The sequence below is a fragment of the Pleuronectes platessa genome, chromosome 6 (genome assembly GCF_947347685.1).
Source record: "Pleuronectes platessa chromosome 6, fPlePla1.1, whole genome shotgun sequence".
Classification (NCBI taxonomy): Eukaryota; Metazoa; Chordata; class Actinopteri; order Pleuronectiformes; family Pleuronectidae; genus Pleuronectes; species Pleuronectes platessa.
This window is the reverse complement of record NC_070631.1, coordinates 23,548,362-23,572,862: the sequence shown is the minus strand read 5'-3', so window position 1 is coordinate 23,572,862 and position 24,501 is coordinate 23,548,362. Positions and strand designations below refer to the sequence as shown.

The 24,501-nt window shown below is 41.4% G+C and overlaps 2 protein-coding genes and 1 long non-coding RNA gene across 3 annotated transcripts; 1 reads left to right on the top strand and 2 right to left on the bottom strand.

Moving 5' to 3' along the window:
- Nucleotides 1-1,005: 1,005 nt before the first annotated feature.
- LOC128441740 (uncharacterized) lies at nt 1,006-1,990 on the bottom strand. Its single transcript, XR_008338757.1, has 4 exons — nt 1,934-1,990; nt 1,602-1,676; nt 1,298-1,429; nt 1,006-1,211 (listed from the first exon to the last, which is right to left on the bottom strand). It is a non-coding gene; the product is annotated as an uncharacterized LOC128441740 (long non-coding RNA).
- Nucleotides 1,991-4,989: 2,999 nt separating this feature from the next.
- LOC128441738 (keratin, type II cytoskeletal cochleal) lies at nt 4,990-10,592 on the top strand. Its single transcript, XM_053423820.1, has 9 exons — nt 4,990-5,665; nt 7,617-7,825; nt 7,942-8,002; nt 8,116-8,211; nt 8,380-8,544; nt 8,661-8,786; nt 8,947-9,167; nt 9,292-9,350; nt 9,505-10,592. Exons 1-9 carry the CDS (start codon nt 5,144-5,146, stop codon nt 9,780-9,782), a joined length of 1,737 nt encoding a protein of 578 aa, XP_053279795.1. The 5' UTR covers nt 4,990-5,143; the 3' UTR covers nt 9,783-10,592.
- zgc:171775 (STKc_p38 domain-containing protein) lies at nt 10,094-24,449 on the bottom strand. Its single transcript, XM_053423821.1, has 12 exons — nt 24,216-24,449; nt 21,460-21,589; nt 20,135-20,193; nt 19,742-19,853; nt 18,041-18,070; nt 17,123-17,170; nt 16,905-17,019; nt 16,728-16,799; nt 14,557-14,636; nt 14,311-14,389; nt 13,441-13,614; nt 10,094-13,252 (listed from the first exon to the last, which is right to left on the bottom strand). Exons 1-12 carry the CDS (start codon nt 24,347-24,349, stop codon nt 13,191-13,193), a joined length of 1,095 nt encoding a protein of 364 aa, XP_053279796.1. The 5' UTR covers nt 24,350-24,449; the 3' UTR covers nt 10,094-13,190.
- Between the last annotated feature and the right edge of the window lie 52 nt (nt 24,450-24,501).

Genomic DNA, 24,501 nt, shown 5'->3' with positions numbered 1-24,501 from the left:
ACACGACAGAAAAGTTGGCCAACGGCAAATTGGTCAAAAACAACATATGGTTCTTCTTGCTGTCATGTGTCTTGGCCATGACGCAGTGTTAATTTTGGCAGCTATTTTTGATTTAGTCTTAGTCTTAGTCTTTTGACGAAAATGAAAATTAGTTTTAGTCACATTTAGTCAGTTTTTATCCTTCTTAGTTTTAGTCTAGTTTTAGTCGACGAAAACGAATTACATTTTAGTCTAGTTTTAGTCGACGAAAACGAATTACATTTTAGTCTAGTTTTAGTCACATTTAATAGCCACATTAAACTCCTTTTCTATAAAAACATATAGCTGCAGCCTAATAGCTTAAAAATATATATTTAGTTTTAAATGTGAAAACCAAAAGTGAGAGCAGGTCAGACTGGAGGCGAACACAGAAACTGCAGCTCGGTACAAACCAGCTGCAGCTTCTGCTCTGATCAAGAAGCTGCGGCGCTGATCTCTGACCAGCTGAGACCAGAGAAACTCTGTGTTTTCACTGTTTCCATAGTTAAGAAGCAGTCAGTCACTGAGCGGCTGCTCCACGAGAACGAGCTCTGCTTTCACTGTGTCTCCCTGAGCGAGTGCGCGGGGCGGGGGGCGGAGCTACGGACCGGTGCGCTATCTGGGAGCGCACAGGCACACACACACACAGAGAGACACACAGAAACATAGACTCACTCGCCCGCTACTGATACTTCATGACGGCCTGATACCAGGGGTGGACTGGGACAAAAATTCAGCCCTGGCATTGTCTGTCCAGACCAGCCCACTACATTATCAGCGGACACCACATAGAAGTCCACAAATCTCGCGGCGTCTTCTCTCATGCATACTACTGTTACCACCTCGCTCAAAGATGGCAACAAGAAGGGAGGCCACACACAAACCTCTCAAGCCAAAAGTAAATGTATTTAACCCCAAACCCCTATAGCTCTAACTACGTAGTGGGATGTGTAAAATATGTTACGCGTCAGTGGTGTTAGAAGTGTTTGGATGTGTGAAAATAAGGTGTGATGTATGTTGTAAGGTGCAGAAGCAAAGAAAAACAAAGGCTGAGGGCCCCATGCCCCTGGAAGCAGCCTTTAGATCTGCAGCTGAAGCCCAGCCCAAAAGGGCAGGCCCAGGGTGACGCCCCTGCCAGGTCTACCTGTGTCTGGAAAACAACTCCTCAGGCTCTCACATGTCAAGTGGTCAACCTGAGAAGGACATGGATACATTATAATGTCTCTAATCATCACAAATTAAGTATGATTTCATAAAACATAAAAAATGATAAACTCACCAGACTAGAGGAGACTCAACAGACAAACTTTGGTACAGTGAAGGCAGAGAGTGGAGGCAGACAGAGAGCAAGTCCTCGAACATGGACAGAGGGCGAACAACTCCTCAGGCTCTCACATGTCAAGTGGTCAACCTGAGAAGGACATGGATACATTATAATGTCTGAAAAATAAAGAAAATGTTTTCCTCTGTCCTGCACCTAGAGTTGAGAACTTTTTGGATGTGTGTTTCTTTTAAAACCTTTTGAAAATTATTATAATTATGAAGTATGAATTTATACATTAAAAAATACATGATAAACTTACCAAATTCTAACAGTGGTCCCAAATGTCCACATATAAAACAGAGGGAGAGCGACTCCTCAAATATATCACAACAACCTGTAATAATTGATCATTTAGTGTACATGATCACACCATTAAGGATCAACACATAAGCACTCTCATCTCTATTTACAGCTATGGCAACAGTAAACGACGTTAGCAGCTCTTAGCTAGCTTAGCTAAATCATCTGAACAATAATAACCCATAATATCACATTTCGGCATATTGAAACAAAAATCAAAAACGTTTTCTACTTTGTTTTGGACATGTCTCAAAAATGTAGCCTAGCCAGCCCCAGGCCAACGTTACTTACCATGTCTGCCTCCACTCGCTCATCTTTGTCGAGTCCTCCTCGCTCGTCTCCCGGCGCACCTGCTGCTGCTGGGCTGGTGAACCCGGCACCAAATAGGTCCGTCAGTTTGCCACATTTAGCAACCTCCACCTCCAGAGACTTCAGCTTTATTTTTCGATGCTTCTCAGCGCCACCCGGGCTTTTTTAACTCTTATTATCCAATTTAAGTTTCTGTCTCAGCAGCAGCCCGTCCCGCGACTCCCCCGCCAATGGCATGAGGTCCCGCCCCACCCTGGTTTGTGTTGTGATTGACAGCACTGTCAGGGCTCTCTGAGCCTGTCAGCCCATGATTGATTGACCATTACAAACAATAGACCAATAATATGTGTCGATGCTGGCAACACACTGCTAGCCCTCTGTAGCCAATTGGCCGGCCCAATTGGAGGGAATTTAGAGAGGAAGAAGAGAAAAAAAAACGAAAAAAAACCCATAGCGGACAAGACCGGCCCACATTTGGTCAACGGCCCACCGGGACGATGCCCGGTATGCCAGATGGCCAGTCCACCCCTGCCTGATACGATGATGTTTTAAAAATTATTGTGACTTAGTCAACCACCAACATTTTCGTCTCGTCTCGTCTCGTCAACGAAAGTTAAAATAGATTTAGTCATAGTTTTTATTTTCAAAGATCAGTTTTCGTTACGTCTTCGTCTCGTCTTCGTCATGAAAAAAGGGTCGTTAACGAATATTTTTTCGTTATAGTTTTCGTCAACGAAATTAACACTGCCATGACGGCAAGAATTTAGGACTCTATAGTCACATAAACTGACACAATAGACGAAGAGAATGTGGTCTGACCCCAGCATTACAGATAGCTCTCATCTAGTTCTCATCTAGCTCTCATGATATTTTCACGTATAGCATCACAACAAGCCTTGGAATACACAGATGTAGATCAATAATTATAACTCCCAATATTATTACTGATCCTACATTGTATAGAGATGATAATAATTTCACATCTCGCAACTTCACCCCTGTGTGTGTGCGTGTGTGTGTGTGTGAGTGTGTGTGTGTGTGTGTGTGTGTGTATGTTTTTGTGTGTGTTTGTGTGTGTGTGTCACAATGAAGTCAGAAACAAACATGCATCATTAAAAATGCATTTTCCGAAGTATCACTGCGTCCTATAGGTCTTAAAGAAATAAGTATTATGATCATATGCTAAGAATTACATCAATAAAAAAAGTCAATAAACCTTATTAAGACTAACCAGGCATTTGTCATAGGGATATTGTAATGAATCTCGATATATTTATTTCAATATCAAAATTATATTGTTGCCTGTTTGGTATCTATACACTGTACACATGGTACATGTCACCCTTCTATTCTTTTCATTGTTTTATTGTATTTTGTACCCTCTATAAATACAAATTGGTAAGATCATTATCATTTCTGACATCACACAAACATAAAACACTCACTGTGGATCAAATATATACAATAACGTGGGCACATTTGGCAAAGAGGAATCATTCATGTTCTCATTGAGATGTTAGAACCTTTTAAAGCAAGATAAGTTTCTCAGCTTGAAAGATGTAAAACTTGCATTTCAATCGTCATCAGTCTGCACCTTTGAAGAGGGATGACTTGACAAGTAAGTGTCTTAAGTAAAACTAGATTGCCTCCTGGCGGCTGCCAGCAGTACAGGTCATTGTACATGGATCATATCACACTGATGTAGAAGCTTCAATTTTAACCGTGGGTTCAATCATGAATTAATTTCAGTCTGTGAGCTGCTGCTCCACTTTTAATGTTGAAAACATGTTTGCAAAATGCACCTTTCTCATATCAAAGACTCCTCAATGAAATCTTTACAAAAATCTGGGTAACACATCATATACAATTTCATCTAGTGGGATTTTAAGAAACCGACTCTTCCTGAGAAGTAAAAGCTATTTCTTTCATTCAGGGACTCGGACAGTAAATCCACACAGGAGGCATCTGCATTTTTACTCGACCATCTCACACAAGTCTGATGGAATAAACTCAGTCCAGGTGTCTGCTGCACAAAAAGTCTATATCATTTTCTTTCACAACTAGTTGAAAAAACACTCTAATTGGAAAAAGAACACTTACAGATTTGTTTTTATGAGAATTTGTTTTTCATTTTACAACAGGGGGTTTAAAAAGTTGAGACTTTTCCCCTTTTAAATGTATATTATGAATCTATGTATTTTACTTTATTTGACCATTCATATTTTATTTTATTTGTATTGCTTTGTATGTACAGTATCATTCCTTTCTTCTGTACATTCAACAACAATGTCCTCACACATACAGCAGTTACAAACAGGTGACCTGGACGACTGACAATCTTTACAGACATCAAAATGAACATGATGAGGGGGGAGTGTAATTAATGCAAACCATTCATAAAAAAAAATGTATACCAAAGTTTACATGCTTTTGGTAAGAACGATTTATTAATTCATCAAGCTCTTATTGCTACCATCAACTTTATCAACTGCACATACATGTCAGATGCACAAAACAGGACAGGATATATTTAATGATCTTTTTTTTGTATTTGTTTCCCTGAATCGTTGACCTTTACCTCACTTGTGGATATTAAACCAAACATCACAGCATCCTACATAGCGGTTTGACTGGGGTTGTCAGGGTCGAAGGTCATGATCTCCATGTGGATAAGACCTGATTGGATGAAAAATGAAACGCAAAGACTTATTTCACCACTAGTATTGACGTTCTTTTTTTAATGTCCAAACTCTTCAGATAAGAATACGATTATTTATTCATTGTTTAGCTTTCATACATGTGTGGCAAAAATCAGGAGGCCACAGTGCCTGTCAACTCCAGCGTCTCGTGCACAGCCGTGCTCACTCCTCCATTCACAAACAGCCAGCTCCAGGCTTTACAGGGGTGGCACTCTTACCTGTCCAACAGGCTCAGCTGCTCCATGCCAAATCTAAGTGCAAATGCACCTTCCAGGATGCAGTTAATTGGTGGAGGGATGAGGAGGAGGTGCAGAGGAGGTGGAGCTTACTGGGACCTCCTCCGCTGTCAGAGGCAGATAAAAATCCATGGCACACTGGGAGAAGATACTTAGAGGGACTTGACTCACCTCTTCGTGTTCTCCACTGCTCTGCCAAATCTCTCTCTCTTTCTGTCTGCTCCCACCTTTACTCTGTGAATCCGTTCAGAAGAGCCATGGCGTTCACTCAATCAATCAAAAGGACCAGCTACGGTTCCGTCCGTTCTGGAGGAGCAGGAGGAGGAGGAGGAGGAGGAAGATCTTTTTCTTCACAATCTGCTACTTATGGCGGGGGGTCAGCGCGTAAAAGCTTTTCTTCCAGTTCAATGATGAGGTCAGGGGGAAGTAGCGGTTTCGTAGGTGGTGGTAGTTTTGGTGGTGGTGGAGGTTTTGGTGGTGGTTATGGAGCTGGTTGCGGTGGAGGTTTTGTAGGTGGTGGTTTTGGAGCTGGTGGTGGTGGTTATGGAGGTGGTGGTGGTGGTGGTGGTAGTTCTCTTTTCTCTTCTGGTGGTGCTTATGGTGGATTTGGCGGCGGCGGTGGTGGGTGTATCGTCCCCACGATCGCAAATGTCCAATGCAACCAGAGCCTGCTGGCTCCCCTGAACCTTGAGATTGACCCCGACATCTCGTCTGTCCGTACCCAGGAGAAAAATCAGATCAAGGGTCTGAACAACCGCTTCGCCAGCTTCATTGACAAGGTAAGAGTCCCTTTGGTCACTGAAACAGCTTATGTCTTAATGTCCCACACCATTTCAAAGACTTAAATGTGGTTGTCAGAGTGTTTGTAACTCTTGTTGAACAATAGATGCTGATATGATTGAACTGGAGGAAATGAATGAATACACACAGAGTTAATTGGTTTGTGCAAGTGTGGATAGCTGCAACATGCTGTCTCTAAACAGCCACCTGGGCTCATTAAATATTACACAGCAACTGATCCCAACGTGGATAATAGCCACACTGTGGTCCTAGCTAGAGCTAGCTCTGAAAACCAAAACTACTAGTCATAATATTATTAGCATGAATTAGATTTGTCAGCTATACTGTGCATTGTCTCACTCATCTACTGAAATTGAAAGCGGACCAGTGTTCCTTTAATTTATTTTTGACCATAATCCTCCACTTGCCAGCTGCCGCTGTGTGGAGGGAGAGTCAGGAAACATTAGAGTTAGAGTATCAAGTGACTGGTCCCTCTAAGTTTGAGGGGAGAAAGGGATCGGGTTATCAACCCCATTCCCATGGCAGCAAGGCTTGACAAGCGTTCCACAGTGATGCAGGAAGGTGACTTCAAATATTTGCAATGCATCGCAAAAAAATCGTACGCTTCAAACGATATTTTCATTACATGCATTATTTATCATACATGACAATATAACGACACAATAATTGAGCTCCTAATCTAACCAAGCTGGATATTGACATTCTTGATAATAAGATGGGGGACATTTTCTCTCTGTTACAAATGAAGAACAAGTTAACCACACCCTACTCAAGAAAATGCTCAGTTAGCTTTCCCTGTCTGCCACACCTCATCTGTCCTCACACAAGGGATCTGGTCTTCCATCTGTTTGAAATGATTCACAAATATATATTCAGATCATTACAGGCCGTAGTAGTGGTCACAATGGGGGAGAATGTCAACGTTTTTATTAACAGTTCAATTAAATATTTTTAGAAAATGATATATCTTTAAAACATCCTCACTGAACTGGCGGTAATTGAGTTCAGGCCAGAAGAATTAGTTTGCTGAGGGATGAGAAAGGCAAGTTCACTCAGCGAAAGTATTCTTCCCTGAGGCGAGGGAGCGGTAATGCCAGAGCTTTAAGGGGTGGGGCAAGGCTGAGGTGTGGCAAGGCGCACCTCATCTGGCCATTTACATGCACACACGATTACACGATCACACACACACACACACACACACACACACACACACACACACACACACACACACACACACACACACACACACACACACACACACACACACACACACACGCACACACACACACATAAAACTGTAACTCTGATGACAGAGCAATGCAGCCTACACACAACTTCTCTATGCAAATGCAAAGAAGACATAAGGAGCAGATTCTTTCAGTTCTCCAGTGACGACAGAACCAAAAGTCTCTGGCCTGAAAGGCATTGGTTATTACAAGAGCCTTTAGAGTGGTAAAGTCACACATAGGTGTGGCTCGATGGATCATGTGAGTAAAGTAAAATAAGGATGACAAACCTCTCTGTTCTCCTGGAGAGAAGTAAGCCAAATCATGAATAAAAGGAATAGCTAATATAATCCATCCTGCGGCCGTCTGCATCTGCAGGAAGAGGGGGTTGGGATTTAAGGAAACTTTTATGAGTGGAACACGGACAAGAGAGCAAAATGAGAGAAGAAGAAGAATGGAACTAAAGACAACAGCTGTGTTTAAAAACAGTGGTTAGCTAAAAGGAGGGTGCTGCTGTTTCATGCACTGATGCTGCCTCCTCCAGTCCCCCTGCACTCATGCCACATAGCAGGTGCCCATGGCTATTTGCCTTTCCTATTAGATTTTTTTTATTAGCAGTTATGATAAAATAGTCATATTCAAAGCTATATCTTTATCCAGCAGTTGGTGGATCTTAACTTCTGAAATCATTTTTACCTTTCAGGTGCGATTCCTGGAGCAGCAGAACAAAATGCTGGAGACCAAGTGGAGCCTGCTGCAGGAGCAGACCACCTCCCGCTCCAACATCGACGCCATGTTCGAGGCCTACATCGCAAACCTGCGCAGACAGCTGGATGGACTCGGCAACGAGAAGGTCAAGCTGGACGGAGAGCTGAGAAACATGCAGGGACTGGTGGAGGACTTCAAGAACAAGTGAGTTCACACCAGGGAAGGACTCCGAGTGTGTGTTGTCTTTGAACAGACCGACAAGACCTGATTTCTACCGACATTTTCCGTTAGCTCATTCTTCCTCCATTTGTTTGCATCAGATATGAAGATGAAATCAACAAGCGTGCTGGTGTGGAAAATGAGTTTGTGCTCCTCAAGAAGGTGAGAGAAATCCTGCAATCATTAAAGCCAGGCATTCCAGCTTCAAGGATGGATCATTGCTTTTCCTCCAAGCCATCACCAATGCAGAACACTTCCTTCTTCTCCACTTACAGGATGTAGACGGTGCCTACATGAACAAAGTTGAGCTAGAGGCCAAGGTTGATGCCCTTCAGGATGAGATTAACTTCCTCAGAAGTGTCTACGAGGCGGTAAGCTAAATGAACCACACCTCAGTCCTGTTAGGTTTGTTGTTTCATGAAGGCAACCAGTGGAGACAGATAAACAATAACAACACAAACAAGAGTAACAGATTTCGGTCGTGGCTCTACTCATACTTTCAATATAATTTGAATAAATTACTGTTGTCTCTTCTCCAGGAACTAAATGAACTCCAGGGCCAGATCAAGGACACTTCAGTCATTGTGGAGATGGACAACCGCCGCAGCCTTGACATGGATGCTATTGTGGCAGAAGTCAGGGCACAGTATGAGGAGATCGCTGCCCGCAACCGTGCTGATGCGGAAAGCTGGTATGAGCAGAAGGTAGGTAGATAGAGACAGCAATCATACCAACAACTCCAATATAAAACACACACATACCTGCACAGAAATGTCTGTGGAGCCTGTAATAATTGCTATTTTTCATTGTGTTCCTTCAGTTCCAGGAGATGCAGACCAATGCCGGCTCGGCCGGAGACGACCTCCGCAACACTAAGAATGAGATTGCTGAGCTCAACCGTATGATTGCACGCCTCCAGAATGAGATTGAGTCAGTCAAGGGACAGGTAAGCTCACAGTTACACGTGGTTTAGCTTGAGCTCAGTTGACTTATAGACTCATTCACAAAATATTCAAAATGATGCAGGCTTCCAGAACATGTTAAAAACCAGATGAACATGTAGAAATATCAAACCTGAAGCGTCTGCCAACTTTCCAACTTCTCAGCGTGCCAACCTGGAGGCCCAGATCGCTGAGGCTGAGGAGCGAGGTGAGCTGGCTGTCAAGGACGCCAAGGCCCGTATCAGGGACCTAGAAGAGGCCCTGCAGAGAGCCAAACAGGACATGGCCCGCCAGGTCCGTGAATACCAGGAGCTCATGAATGTCAAGCTGGCTCTAGATATTGAGATTGCTACCTACAGGAAACTACTGGAAGGAGAGGAGATCAGGTAAATGCCACTTTGGACTCACAAAACATTTCATCTTCGAAAAACAATGAGAGAGTGCATTGAGCCTCATTGTGACGGTAGCATCGTCAACAGCTCAGATTGCTCATTTATGTACTCTCTGCAGAATTGCCGCCGGTCCTGCACAGGCAACCATCCATATGCAGACCTCATCCAGCAGCTATGGTAAGTGTTGACCTAAGTCTTTACAACTCAGATCATCTCTACACAAGTTCTATGGTATTCATGGTAAATCTAACAACTGGGGATGGGTAGGCGATTAGTGAAGCTATCAATTGACTTGATATGTGTACTTAACTAATCTCATTCTCATCACCAGGTGCAGGTGGCGGAGGCGGCGGAGGCGGCGGAGGCGGCGGAGGCGGCGGTGGCGGCCGCACGTGCGGCACTGTCTATGGAGGTGGCAGCAGCTATGGAATGGGAAGCGGCGGCGGCTTTGGAATGAGCAGCGGCGGCGGCGGCTTTGGAATGAGCAGCAGCGGCGGCGGCGGCTTTGGAATGAGCACTGGCGGTGGTTACGGAAGCGGCATGAGCATGGGAGGAGGAGGAGGCACAATGTCATCAAAATCCACCACCACATACTCTAGCCGCCGTTAATGAAAACAGCAGTTGTCTTCCTCTCCTACCTTCGTCTTCCCCCATTTTGTTTTCTTCCCCATGCCCCATTCATAAAAGCTTTATTAATCCCACCACATCTCTCCCTGCACACACAGAGCAGTCTCAGAAAAATGCTCCATTCGACCATTTACCACTATAGCAGATCCATATAATGGTAGAGCTCTCTGTTGCATTTGGCTCCTGTGTGGCTGCTCTTTTCCACCACATTCTCAAAAAGTCAGAGATTACATTCAAGTTCAGAGAGATTGAATGTAAAAGCAGCGGGTATGTGAGTCAGTCTTCTTCTTTGATCAGTCAGCCACGCTGTCTTTTGGTTGCTGGATATGCTGTTATGTAGACAGGAGGATACTTGTAGTATCATGGCAGAGAATCCTTACAAGGCAACAATCATTGCACACAAAAAGACAACAGCAGTTCTACGATTTGCACAGAAGGAGAAGTGGGTGTGGTGCTATGTCTTTAATTCATGAGGCTTTCATTGCAGGCGAGCACATGTAGTGTCACACCTGTAACTTTCCTTCTTCAAATGTCTCATCTGCTGTCACACATACGTAATCTTGTGCATTTCGACATCATCAAAAGCAGCCACATATAACACTTTTTCGGGATCCTCTTTTTCATCTCCTGTCAGAGAGAAAATGAGTTCTCCGCTTCAGCATTTTAACGGTGTTTATGACTTAACTTCTACTTTTCACCCTGAATAAAAAAACATGGCTAAGGCTGACTGGAACAATCCGATTTATTGTGAATTTGTACCACCAAAACATCTGGAATAAATCTTTGTTCATATTTGGCAGATTCTCTTTGTTCTTATTGGATACTGTTAGTTCTTTCTAACTAGAACTCTGTATTTGCAACAACATGGTTGAATTACCCTTACCAGCTTGATGATCCATGTGTAATATTACTCTTGAGTAGTATTGGTAAGAGTACAGTTATAGTCTTCTGTTATAAATTAGAATTTACAAAAGAAATTCACATTATTCTAATTTAGCTGTATGGAATGTCTACTTGAACAGCACATTATGCTTTAATCAGAATCAGGTTTTATTGCCGAGTAGGTTTATACATATAAGAAATTTGCTGTGGTTTATTTGTATAAGTATAAACAGTGAAAATAGTATAATGATTTTCAAATAGCATTAAGTGTGAAGAAGAAGAGTGTAGATGCAAACAAGACAGAGCTGCTAACGCTGGGGTCAGATTACATGATATAAGCCCGAGTTTAGCCCAAATGCCTCACATAATCGAAAGAGAGTTTGATCTTTCTTTAATCTTCAATTACGGGTCTGTCTCCTCTTTGGTTTTGACCAGAAGAGAGGAAGCCATGTTCAAATTAAGACACGGCAATGCGAAAGAGGAATTATGTTGTCGGTGTTTCAAGGTGAAACGGATCAATTAGGTTTTTAAGCTTTTCCAAACACGAGAAATCCTGCATCATACTCACAGATTTCGGATGCAGTGTTAGTTGACCTGGAAGACTATCGTGAGTGCTTCCTTTCCTTATGACGTCACGTACACGACAGAAAAGTTGGCCAACGGCGATTGGTCAAAAACAACATATGGTTCTTCTTGCTGTCATGTGTCTTGGCCATGACGGCAAGAATTTATGACTCTATAGTCACATAAACTGACACAATAGACGAAGAGAATGTGGTCTGACCCCAGCATTACAGATAGCTCTCATCTAGTTCTCATCTAGCTCTCATGATATTTTCACGTATAGCATCACAACAAGCCTTGGAATACACAGATGTAGATCAATAATTATAACTCCCAATATTATTACTGATCCTACATTGTACAGAGATGATAATAATCTCACATCTGGCAACTTTACCCCTGTGTGTTTGTGTGTGTGTGTCACAATGAAGTTAGAAAAAAACATGTATCATTAAAAATGCATTTTCCGAAGTATCACTGCATCCTATAGGTCTTAAGTATTATGATCATATGCTAAGAATAACGTAAATAATTTTTTTTTATAAAGCTTATTAAGACTAACCAGGCATTTGTCATAGGGATATTGTAATGAATCACAATATATTTATTTCAATATCAAAATTATATTGCTGCCTGCTTGGGATCTATACACTGCACACATGGTACATGTCTTCCGTCTATTCTTTTTATTGTTTTATTGTATTTTGTACCCTCTATAAATACACATTTGTAAGATTATTATCATCTCTGAAATCACACAAACATAAAACATTCACTGTGGATCAAATATATACAATAATGTGGGCACATTTGGCAAAGAGGAATCATTCATGTTCTCATTGAGATGTTAGAACCTTTTAAAGCAAGATATGTTTCTCAGCTTGAAAGATGTAAAACTTGCATTTCAATCGTCATCAGTCTGCACCTTTGAAGAGGGATGACTTGACAAGTAAGTGTCTTCAGTAAAACTAGATTGCCTCCTGGCGGCTGCCAGCAGTACAGGTCATTGTACATGGATCCTATCACACTGATGTAAAAGCTTCAATTTTAACCGTGGGTTCAATCATGAATCAATTTCAGTCTGTGAGCTGCTGCTCCACTTTTAATGTTGAAAACATGTTTGCAAAATGCACCTTTCTCATATCAAAGACTCCTCAATGAAATCTTTACAAAAATCTGGGTAACACATCATATACAATTTGATCTAGTGGGATTTGAAGAAACCGACTCTTCCTGAGAAGTAAAAGCTATTTCTTTCATTCAGGGACTCGGACAGTAAATCCACACAGGAGGCATCTGCATTTTTACTCGACCATCTCACACAAGTCTGATGGAATAAACTCAGTCCAGGTGTCTGCTGCACAAAAAGTCTATATCATTTTCTTTCACAACTAGTTGAAAAAACACTCTAATTGCAAAAAGAACACTTACAGATTTGTTTTTATGAGAATTTGTTTTTCATTTTACAACAGGGGGTTTAAAAAGTTGAGACTTTTCCCCTTTTAAATGTATATTATGAATCTATGTATTTTACTTTATTTGACCATTAATATTTTATTTTATTTGTATTGCTTTGTATGTACAGTATCATTCCTTTCTGCTGTACATTCAACAACAATGTCCTGACACATACAGCACTTACAAACAGGTGACCTGGACGACTGACAATCTTTACAGACATCAAAATGAACATGATGAGGGTGAAGTGAAATTAATGCAAACCATTGATAAAAATAATTTTATATTAAAGTTTATATGCTTTTGGTAAAACAAATTCATTAATTCATCAAGCTCTTATTGCTACCATCAACTTTATCAACTGCACATACATGTCAGATGCACAAAACAGGACAGGATATATTTAATGTTCTTTTTTTGTATTTGTTTCCCTGAATCGTTGACCTTTACCTCACATGTGGATATTAAACCAAACATCACAGCATCCTACATAGCGGTTTGACTGGGGTTGTCAGGGTCGAAGGTCATGATCTCCATGTGGATAAGACCTGATTGGATGAAAAATGAACGCAAAGACTTATTTCACCCCTAGTATTGACGTTCTGTTTTTAATGTCCAAACTCTTCAGATAAGAATACGATTATTTATTCATTGTTTAGCTTTCATACATGTGTGGCAAAAATCAGGAGGCCACAGTGCCTGTCAACTCCAGCGTCTCGTGCACAGCCGTACTCACTCTTCCATTCGCCAACAGCCAGCTCCAGGCTCTCGAAGGAGTCGTCATAAGGCTCAGAGTCCGTCTCACTCTCTGGGTCATGGTATTCAGCCAGGAAGGGGTGGGGGAGACCCTGCTTCGCTGTCAGCCTCGTCTCTGGATCCAGCAGCAGCATCCCCTCCAGCAGGTCGACAGCTAGAAGCAGCAGGACCGAAAACAGAACATTTCAATCAACACACAATTGATCAACCACTAATTGGTGACAAAAGATGATTTTTCTGTTTATTTGTCACAAAACTTATTTTGAATTAAAATGTCTCCCCTCGCAGAGTTTCAAGATTCACTGCATCTCCTCATCTCTTATTTGTTATAAATACACAGCAGGGAGAGATGAACTGATCCTTACAAGCTCTTCAACTCGAGCTGCGCAGCTCTAATCATGTGACATACCCACTTTATACATTCCTCTATCATACACACCCTCCCAGATGGCTGTCTATTGAAGCTGCAAAGATCTCCCATCTCTCTTTGCTTGTCAGTGTTATTGCTGCCCTGTGTCAGTATCGCTTCCTGTTAAATTCAGTCCCATCACCAGCCCGGCATCCAGCCGTAGGCTCCGACAGAGTGGTTAAAGATATCTGCTCATCATTCCCCGTTATATTAATGTAATTGCTTCTGGGGGAGTGATGAACTCGGAACCAAGACATTAAACTCAATGATCCGCTATTGTGATAAGCATTTCACACGTTATTGGTCTGACTGAAATAATATAGGTGACGATGCTACAACAAAGTCGTGATGAAGAAGTTTGGGTTCAAAATAAGCTTTTCTTTCCAATCTAAGCTCAATCTATTTCATTTCACGTCAATAAGTAGAAGTGGTTCAGTGCACCATTTTCCTCCATGGACGGAAACACATCCTTGAAGTTTTTCTTCTTTTGTGGAGGGAGACCTTGAACATACGACTGCGCCTGTAAAAGAGGTAATAATGGTTACATTTTCTAACAAAGAAAAGAGCATAAAATATCAAAAACTGGTGACTGTTAAAATATTGGTTTGTTATTCTCCACTCATATTTTGAAATGTGCTGCATTCATAAGTTGGGATTCATGAGGCATGTGGACACAACAAAACTCACGTCTTTACTCTGCATCTTCTGAACCAGGGAGGAGTCTGGTGTTCCTGTCAGGCGAAGGATCTTTTTCAACTGATCGATACCTGAACAGGCTGGTTAAGGAAGCCTCTGAATGCGCAGCATATGCACTGTGACGACTTCATGTCAGAGAAGTCGCATGCATCAAAGCCAAAGCTTTAACGTGCGTTTAAATGTCTAAAGCTCTACACATTGGATGGTTGGTTGCAGGGCGGGCCCTGGCAAGGTTGGAGCCCTAGGCGAGATTTCAGATCGGCATCCCCCCAGGTCCCACAACATACACAAGCAAAACTGCAAGATGGTCTTCACAGACGACTGACCTACACAAGCCTATAGCCTGGCGCCCTCTCTGCATTTTGTGCCCTAGCCAACCGCCTATTCTAGAAGCCTAGAATCTAGTTGTTTTGTATGGAAGCTACAATAATAATGATGACTTAGTATCTCATAATAATGAGATACTAAGTCAAAATTATGAGATATAGGATTTGTGTTTTCTTCATCACAGTGGCGGAAATGGGCTTCCATAGTAATGCACTGGATTCAAAAGAGAAAGCTGAATAGTAAAAATAATGTTAAAATTATATATGATTTATAATCCTAAGAAGGATCAAGCTCCAAAACCCCCCCCCCTGTCTTCAGGGTCCATTCCATTCCATTTCGCCGATGATCAAGGCAGCAGTAGATGTTTGAGAAGTGAAGTGTTTGAGTCCACAAAACACTTTAGCAGTTTCAGGGGTAAACAGGGTAGCTGACTAGTGACCTATCTTCAGATGTAATAAAACAGAAGAAAAAACAACACCTTGTTGTTTTATTGCGTGGTATTGGATTCTGCTCTAACAAAGTTTACCCGAGACTCCAGGAGTGTTTTGTGGAGTCATACGGTCCCCCCCGGCATTGTGGTGCGTCGATAATGAGTGAATTTCCATTTTTGTATTAACTATCCCTTTAAGTGAGAGGTGGAGCAGCCAGGTGCAGAGCCAGAGGTAGTAGAAGTATTCATTTCCACTCTGACTTTTGCATTCACTCATGCACCTCCTCTGGTGAAAATACTGCGGTACTTTGTAGTTCAGTGCATGTCTGAAAGCAGCTATGGATTCAGACATTCTCTTTACACGGGGTCTGGCAGGAAAACTCCATAGAATGTCCATGTATATTATCTCATGCAGTGGAGGGGTCTGTAGAATGTTATCCAGTTTAGTCTGAAAGCGGTTCAAGATTACCTTAAAGGGGACATATTATGCCCATTTTACCACAGTTGATATTGTTCCTTGGGGTCTTAATGAAACATATAACATATAAACATATTTTGGTCAAAATACAACAAGGATTATTTAAAACAGCAACTTGTTACCCTGTCTAAAACAGCCCTCCTCAGATTGACCTGTTTTGAGTGCCCCGCCCCCCTCACCCCCGGTGAGCCTGGCTGTGAGAGCACCAGCTCCCCAGCGCAGCCCCGCAGTGGGAGCAGTGGGAGCAGTGGGAGCTTGAGCAGGCGCAGCAGCAGCATCCTTCCACACTGTTGAGTCAACGTTTAGAGGTGTCCAGGGGGTCCCTTGTTTATGTCTGACGGGTAGCAGTAGCGAGCTAACGCTAGCCGGGCTCCACCGGCCCGGTTAGCCTCGCGAGCTAACACTAGCCGGGGAGCCGGGGAGACCCCAGGGAGCTAGGGGAGCTCCCCCGCTAGCGTTAGCTCGCTCGGCCAAGGCCATGTAGCGAGACTCCCTACATGGGCATGGTGTGACTATGACGTTTATTTCGGTCGTAATCCCATTCGACGCACTCTAGCGTATCGTTTCTGACATAGGGGAACCACAACAAACCGCGGGAGTTGTTTTTTTCCAGAGTTTTTGGGGCGGTAGACATGCCAGATACCCAAATTAACGTGTAGAAGCACTACAAAAGTGGAGTTTTCATAATATGTCCCCTTTAACAACATAATCAGGTAACTTTCTGTTATTTTCTCCGACTTCCCTCACCCACATAGGCCATAACACAACTTCATTACAGTCTGTGCATGACAACAAAGCTGACCCTCAGGTGAAAAAAATCCTTTAGGTCCCATAATTCTTTTCTTACTTTACCTTACATTTTAAACAATAAGGAAGGAGCAGTGTGAATTTCCCATTGCTTTAGTTGAGCTGAATATGTGAGGATACTGTCGTGTCCTGGGAAAAGTACCTGGCCAGTAATCATCTCTGCCAGGATACAGGCGGCTGACCAGACATCCACTGAGAGGGAGGACATTAGCGAGACAGTTCCATTTAATATTTTGTCACAATTTAATGCTGCAATAGTGGAAACAATGACAGGATAAAGAAAGATGATTTCATCACCTGTCTGACTGTAGTGCATCCAGTTGAATATGATCTCTGGTGCTCTGTACCAGCGTGTTACCACATAACCAGTCATCTCACTCTCTGTCTGTCTCGCCAACCCAAAATCCAGGATCTGAGAATAGTTACAGTTTAATTCACCAAAGAGAAGCATAAGTAATTTCTCAAGTTCAAGTTAAAGAATTTGTTGTTTTTTAGATCACAACTTCTCAACTTACCTTTAATTCACAGTTCTCATTCACAGCGAGGTTACCAGGCTTCAGATCCTAAAATCAAACCACATCAGCTTTCTTAGTCGCATAATGTCTGGTGAGACTCCAATTTAGGTAGCAGCCATTTAGCTTAGCTTAGCTCAGCCTTTCATTAATGAATAACTACTTAAAAAATAAAAAATATGCATCAGTAAAAATAATCTGAGATAAAACCATATTCAGAAATAAATAAGAAAATGTGACAACCTATTAGAAAACTTTTGACTGTACCGACTTGTTACGGCTAAAACCAAGTAAAACTATGCAGATTGGCCAAAACGTGTCACGTTTGTTGTTTTTTTTGACTCAGAGAAGTCTAGAGCTGCATGGGCAAAACTCTAAAGTTATGAAACCATGTGAAACCAGGATTTTGTTGTACTGCTCAGAGGGCACCCTCTATTGGTTAGGAGTTATACCTGCAAGATAAAAAGTTAACTTAACAATCCCCTTGTTAAAATGATCTTTCTTTAGGTTATGTTTTCCCGTTTGACCTGAATGCATAAAATGCAGCTTTGACATACATATCAGTGTTTTATGTTTATGTTTTATGTTTTCTATGATGTAAAATGTTAGCCACTGCTTGTTATTGGCATTTACTTTAATTCTGAAATCACAAATGTAACACTTCTCCTATGCAAATATGCACCTATCTATGAGGTCATTATTTAGACTTTCTCTCAACACCCCGAACTCAAACTTTTCTCATGTAAAATTTATTTAAATTTAGCTTAAACTATATATTACTGGAGACTATAATCATATTCATGTTACATAATGCAAACGAAACTATTCCTTTAAGTGTACAACTCATGTAAACACACATTGATAACCTGACATGCTAAGACTACAGTGAATTGTGTTTTTTAAAAAGGTCCATATACCAACCCGATGAATGATGCCTGCAGAGTGAATATACTGTAAAGAAGGAGAAGACAGATTATAGACCATAGATATAAACAAGTATACACAGTAAAGTTTGTTCACATAGCAGACAGACCCACGTGACACAGGCTTCTTCTAAATGGTATGTTGTGGAATTGTATAAAAAAAGCATTACACACCACTATCTTTGCCTGCAGCTCATTGCCAGGGCTGAGTTTGACGAGTGGTTAAAGCATGTATACATATAACAAGGGGAAAATATCTCAAGATCAAAGATGCTAAACTCAAAGACAAATTGACCACATTTCAGACATTAGTCTTGTTTTTGTCCCAAAACTGAAAGCAGTATACTCACCATGATGTTAAAACATCAGTGTATACTGAGAGGTCGACACATGGCTCCAAGCTGCGACCTTGTACTTTCTTTTATAATAAATATTTGATGCCTTCTGCAGTTTATGACCAGAAGGCGTTTAGAGTAATTCTGTTGATACATTGTAATTTGAATTATACAGAGTTGTAGATTCAGTCCATATTTAAATTATATCATTTGAAACTGCAAACAGCAGATGGCTTCAAACTGTCTTCATTAAAATAGATTTTGTATTTTATATGAAAACAGTTTGAAGCTGCTTTTGTTCATATAGTCGTCCAGGTGGGAAGGAGATTCTCAGGTTCTCCGCTCTGCTCTCTGAAGTTGAGGGACTGTGACCTCCAGCACTCACTGTGTTGGCTTGCAGTAATGTGTTAGTCGTGTCTGAGACCAAGACCCTTCTCTAACTGGAGGGAGTTGCTGCATTAACTAAAGGCTTCTAAGTATTTAACTTTTTGTTCTTTGTGTGGCGTTAATAATGCGGATGTTGTAGTGGGCTGCCATATATATATATATATATATCTGTGGTTAGGATTTTGTTCTTCTGGACAAAGACCTCAGATGTTAATCCTAAAATCTATACAAGACCTCACAGTGCGTAGTGGCCTCCCTGAATCTTAATCAGTGGATCTCTAGGTTTCAGCCAGACTGGTTCTTGGTCACATCTCTTAAAGGTCACCTGGCTGAAAGTACAAAATTCAGCCAACTGAAAATGGTAACTGGATTTAATGTTGCGGCTGGTCAGTGTATAATCACTGCAGAGCCTCCCAGTCACCTCTCATCATCATCTCCTGTCTGACTTGGGAATGTCTGTGGATTCGTCAGGACGTGCTGGAGAATGTAGACGGAGGAAAAATCTGTGCGCACTGCTCTGCTTAGTCTGGTGCATACTGTAATGGAACGAGCTCAATAAAGATACAAAAAACGGATGGGTGAACGAAGGGATAGATTGATTTAAAACAATATGTGCTTTTTTAATAATTTTGCCGAACCATTTGAACATTTAATAAGGACTTATAATGAAATGGTACTCTGACACTTTTAATGCAACTGTATTTTTTTAACTGTTATCACTGTTTAAATTTACCATCCGGCATTATTTACAGTATACACACACTACATCTATCCTTAGCACTTTGTCTTGAACTGAAATTTCAACTGCTCGAGATTTTGTTTTTTGAGAATAGTAATGCCCTTTTGAGAACACCTTTTCTAGTTTTATTGCAAACCTCAGACATCTTAAATGTTTTAACAGCAAGAGCAGACATGTGTGTATGTAGATTTAATCATGTAATATAATACTTTAAGAGAATAAAAACATCAACACATACCTTGAGTCCTCTTAGAAGCTGGTAGAACAGGTATGTGATGATGCGAACAGTTAATCTTCTCCTCTTCATAATGTGGCTCAGGTCTTGGGCTACTAATGGCATTACTAGGTAACTAGAGAGAAGAGAGGAGGAGAGACAAATAACAAGTGAGAAGGAATGTATGAATAAGCACACATAAAAAACAAAGAGCCAAAGTTGGGGACATGAAGTGGCCATAAGTGTAGATAACATGAGCCCATTTCTATGGTGAGGAAATACCAAAACAAACATGAATAATCTTGCCCGCACGTATCCTTGCTTGAACGCTCCGTACATGCAAACACACGCACACAGGGAGTCTACAGGTTTCGACAACTTCGACAAAAAGAACATGGTTTGTGACCGTCAACTCACAAGGTTGTGAATCTTTCCAGTGTGGAATCCGGTGTGAAGACGTCAAGGAGACAGATCACCTTTCAGGAAAAAACAAATATACAGATCTGTTAGAAAACACATGTCTGGGGCTCTACAGGGGATCACATACAGGGTAGAAATAGTTACACTGCACATCTCCATGGTAACATCTGGTGTGAATGTCATATTTACATCTCTGACACTGCAACTCTGTTTCTACAGCTTCTATATTTAAAGCAAACAGCCCCTTGCAACTGTAGCACTGTTGCCTCACAGTGAGAAGGTTCTCAGTTCGAATCCCAGTTCCGTCTGGGTCTTACTGTGTGGAGTTTGCGTGTTCTCATATTTGTGTGGGTTCTGGGTAACTCAGCTTCCTTCCACAGTACAAAGACATGCCAATTAGGTTTAGCTTTGTGGAGACTCTAAATTGACTGTTGGTGTGAGCGCGAGAGTGAATAGTTGTTTGTTTCTGTCTGTTGACCCGTGATACGCTGTCGACCTTTCCAGAGTGTACCCCACTTTTCACTTAGCAGCTGGGATTGACTCCATATCACCCCCCACATTATCATCAGATTCCGCGCATTGTTTTCTGAGAAATGTGAGAATTTGTAAAAAAACAACCTTATCCTGCAAAGTTAAGGAGAGTGACATTTTAACTTTTTTTAACTGAATCATTTAATGGGTTCATTCTTGGGCTCACTCCCATCCTTCCACCAAGTTTCATAGATATCCACTCAGTAGTTTTTACGTAATCCTGCTGATAAACCAACAAACAAACTGGGAAAAATCAGAATGTCCTGGGCGGAAGTACTGAGGTTAAATCACATGAATCTGGTGTGCTTCCGAGAGGAGCCCAGTAAAATACTTCAAAGGCTTTCAGCCAAAACACTGAACCATGAGGGTTGCAACAATACACAACACTGCTCACTTGTCAGGCAGCGTTAGAGAGTTTGTGGATCAACAAAATTTGCTTCACCTAAAAATGGAACTTTGGGAGAATAAAAATGGCAGAAGACTTTGATTACTGAGAAAGATTTGAACCATTCAGTTCTGGCTCTGCATCTGCTTTGAAGTATCAGATCAAAATGTGGTGCCTTTTTGCAATATGGAGTCAGCCTATAATATGACTTAAAACAATGATATACTAAATCATAGCACCGACCTGTTGGAAAAGAAGATTCTTGTCATGCTTGAGCATCACCTCCTGTCTACCTAACCTAACTACCACCTTTGGCAGGCTTTAGAATTTTATTTTAGCATGTTAATAACATATTTCCTGTCACTCCACATTCAATCAGGGGCCACTTCTTGTCACATTCACGTACGTTTTCATGCTGGATGTGGCGGAGCAGCCTGAGTTCCCTATAGGCCCGTTTAGCATGGATGAGGGACTGGAAAGGCCGATGCAGCTTCTTGATGGCCACCTTCTCCTTGGTCTTCTGGTCCGTGGCAGAGCTGAGGGGGAACAAAACGCAGCATTGAGGAGAGGACTCACAGCAGGCTGATGATGTTGCTCATATATTCTCTCACTCTGAGCTGCAAACACAGATTAGACTGTTATCTATCAGTTTATATATATTTTTTAAATACATTGTTTAGTCAATCAATTAGCTAATCAGTATCTTATTTTGTACCAAACCTCTCATACAAACAGAACCTAGCTAAATTAGCCCCACACACAGGACTCTCAAAAAAGTTAAGCTAACACACTCACAACAAGGGTGGGACAATATCATTTGTTACCAATATTGGTTGGGGAAATCGGACAGACCTGATGCACAAAAAAATCCAAGCACAGAAGAAAGAAACGGGAGAGCAGACATTTCTAGCACACAAATAAGCAGTGTGGGTGCGGGGACACAAGTAGAGGCGCTGCAGCTGGAGCGCAGGAAATCCGTGCAAGCAGCAAAAGCACAGTGAGAGCAAGCACACAGCTTGAGAACAAGCAGAGTAAATCCAAGCACAAGCAGGGGCTATCTGAGTGCAAGCACAGGGTTTTGAGTTAAAGCATTACAAAATCTTAAAGTGAAATCACTAAGTCCTGCCTTCAACCTGAAAGACCAATAGAGATGGGAAAAATACACAAGAGCCATATATTACTATGTTTACAAAAAATGAATTTGTAAATGGTAAGAAGCTAACGCCATTTTAATAAATTAATTTATTCATCAAAAAACATTTTAAAGTCCATGTGAGCTTTTTAAAGTGCTTGTTTTGTCCAAACAACACACCTAATGACAAAGTCTTATTCAGTATAAATCATACAAAACAAACAAATGTTTTCTTGATAAATGATATAAATAATAAGTAATAGCTATCCAAATTCGGGCAATAATATGACTATTGACCAATTGATGAATCAGTTCATTATTTTGCTGTGTAGTTAGTTTCCTTTTTCCTTCAGAACAGTGTGCTCTGGGATTTCTAGATCTTCTGTGGGAGTTGGTCTGGTGAAAAAACCCACAGTGGACCTCTGGTATGTGGAACTGGTCCTGTTAAATATAAACCTTGTTAAAAAAAACATCAAGCATGAGTGAAACGTGTACGGTATGATCGTATATGAAACATTCAGATTAGTCCTGATTCAGTCCTGAAGTCTTTTCTGACCAAACAACATCATATCTCTAACAAGATCTCGTGACAGTGACCTGTCATTACATTGAGCTGTGTCAGAGATATCTGGGATTCCTGGGGGAGTTGCTCTGTGTCAGTGGAGGAGATTCTTGTCGTATCCCAGGACCTGCATTGACTTGCTGGCTTGCCTCAGGCAGACAAAGGTGCTTCTGTTAGCAGATGTCAGTGTAATGATGGCCACTCTGAGAAAACAAGCCCAAGGAGTGGAATGCTGACCTAAAGTCAAGACAGCCTATAGAAAATCATTTGTGATTCCAAACATTTGAATATTGACGGCAAAGGAAACCAGAATGAAAAATCAATAAACAGTCACATGTTTGTGCATTTGATCATGTTTATCACTGTTCCCACTGTTCCACTGTTGGGGATGGGTAGACGTCATTTTAAATACCTCATGTGTCTCAACAAGCCTGTTTGCCAATGCCTACAAAAGGAGGCTGCAGCGTATCATCCGTTCTGCTGAGAAGGTGATCAGCTGCAATCTTCAATCTCTACAGGACCTGTTTGCCTCTAGGTCCCTGAGGCGTGCAGGTAAGATTGTGGCCGATCCTTCCGACCCGGGTCACAAACTCTTTGAGGTTTTTCCCTCGGGCAGGAGGCTGCGGGCCATCAGGACCAAAACCGCCCGCCACAAGACCAGCTTCTTCCCAGCTGCAGTTGGCCTTATCAACAAGGCCCGGGACCCCCACCTGACTCTGACTTTTATTCCGCCCCCACACCTCAAGGATGTGTTAAATTAACACATTATATTATATTATATTATACTGCATTACATTGCATATTGCAATCTGACACTGTTCACTGTCTTGCATCTTGCATTTCACTTTTTACTTAACTTTTTATATCTTTCATCTATTATATATTTTTATTTAGATATGTTTATGTCTAAATAAATGTTACTTTGTATAAATATTAGAAAAAGGGAGTAAATAAGAAGTAAATAGTGACTAAATATATATTGTTTCTTTTTATTGCTTTTCTTATGTGTTTTGTTTTTATTGTGTTTTTATGTTTTTATGTTTCTATGTTCATTGTATGCACCAATAACCAGAGCAAATTCCTTGTAGGTGTAAACCTACTTGGCAATAAATACTTTCTGATTCTATAAGCATATGCAAAGTGTCTTAAACTAAACTATTAGATGCGGTCATACCATCATTATATTCTATTATATTTGTATGTTGTTATCTTAGAAATCGCTATTATTGCCTTAATGTCTTTAACTCTTTTATTCACTCTAAATATGCTTTACATTTTAAATTCTTGTTTTGTGCCTGTACCGCACACTGCTTATGCAATGTGGTTTATGAATTAAAATGATTTGCCTTCTTGATCATTCAAAATATATATATATCAGATGCCTGTGAGGCCCTGGATAGTGTGCACTGCACTTTCAGGTATTTTAGAGTGTATCTGAAGTCCTCTTCCCTTCCCCGGGGGAACTCACCAGACTGTCCCGTAAGCTCCGGAGCCCACGGAGCGCAGCGTCTCGTACCTCTCCGGGACATCCCACGTCGTTTCCTGGATCTCCAGTCTGTGAAAACCTGCTCTGACGGAAGAATCCTTCACCGGAGACTCCATCTCACTGTTCTCTGTTTGGTTTCACAGTCGGGATTTTAGTATTGGAGCAGTTTTTTTTTTGCAGCCTGTGGAGTTTGCCCCTGACAGGTGAGATCAGGCAGAGAAAGGTAACTGCAGCGGTAGGACACGCCCCCGTGTGACCACAGCCTTCC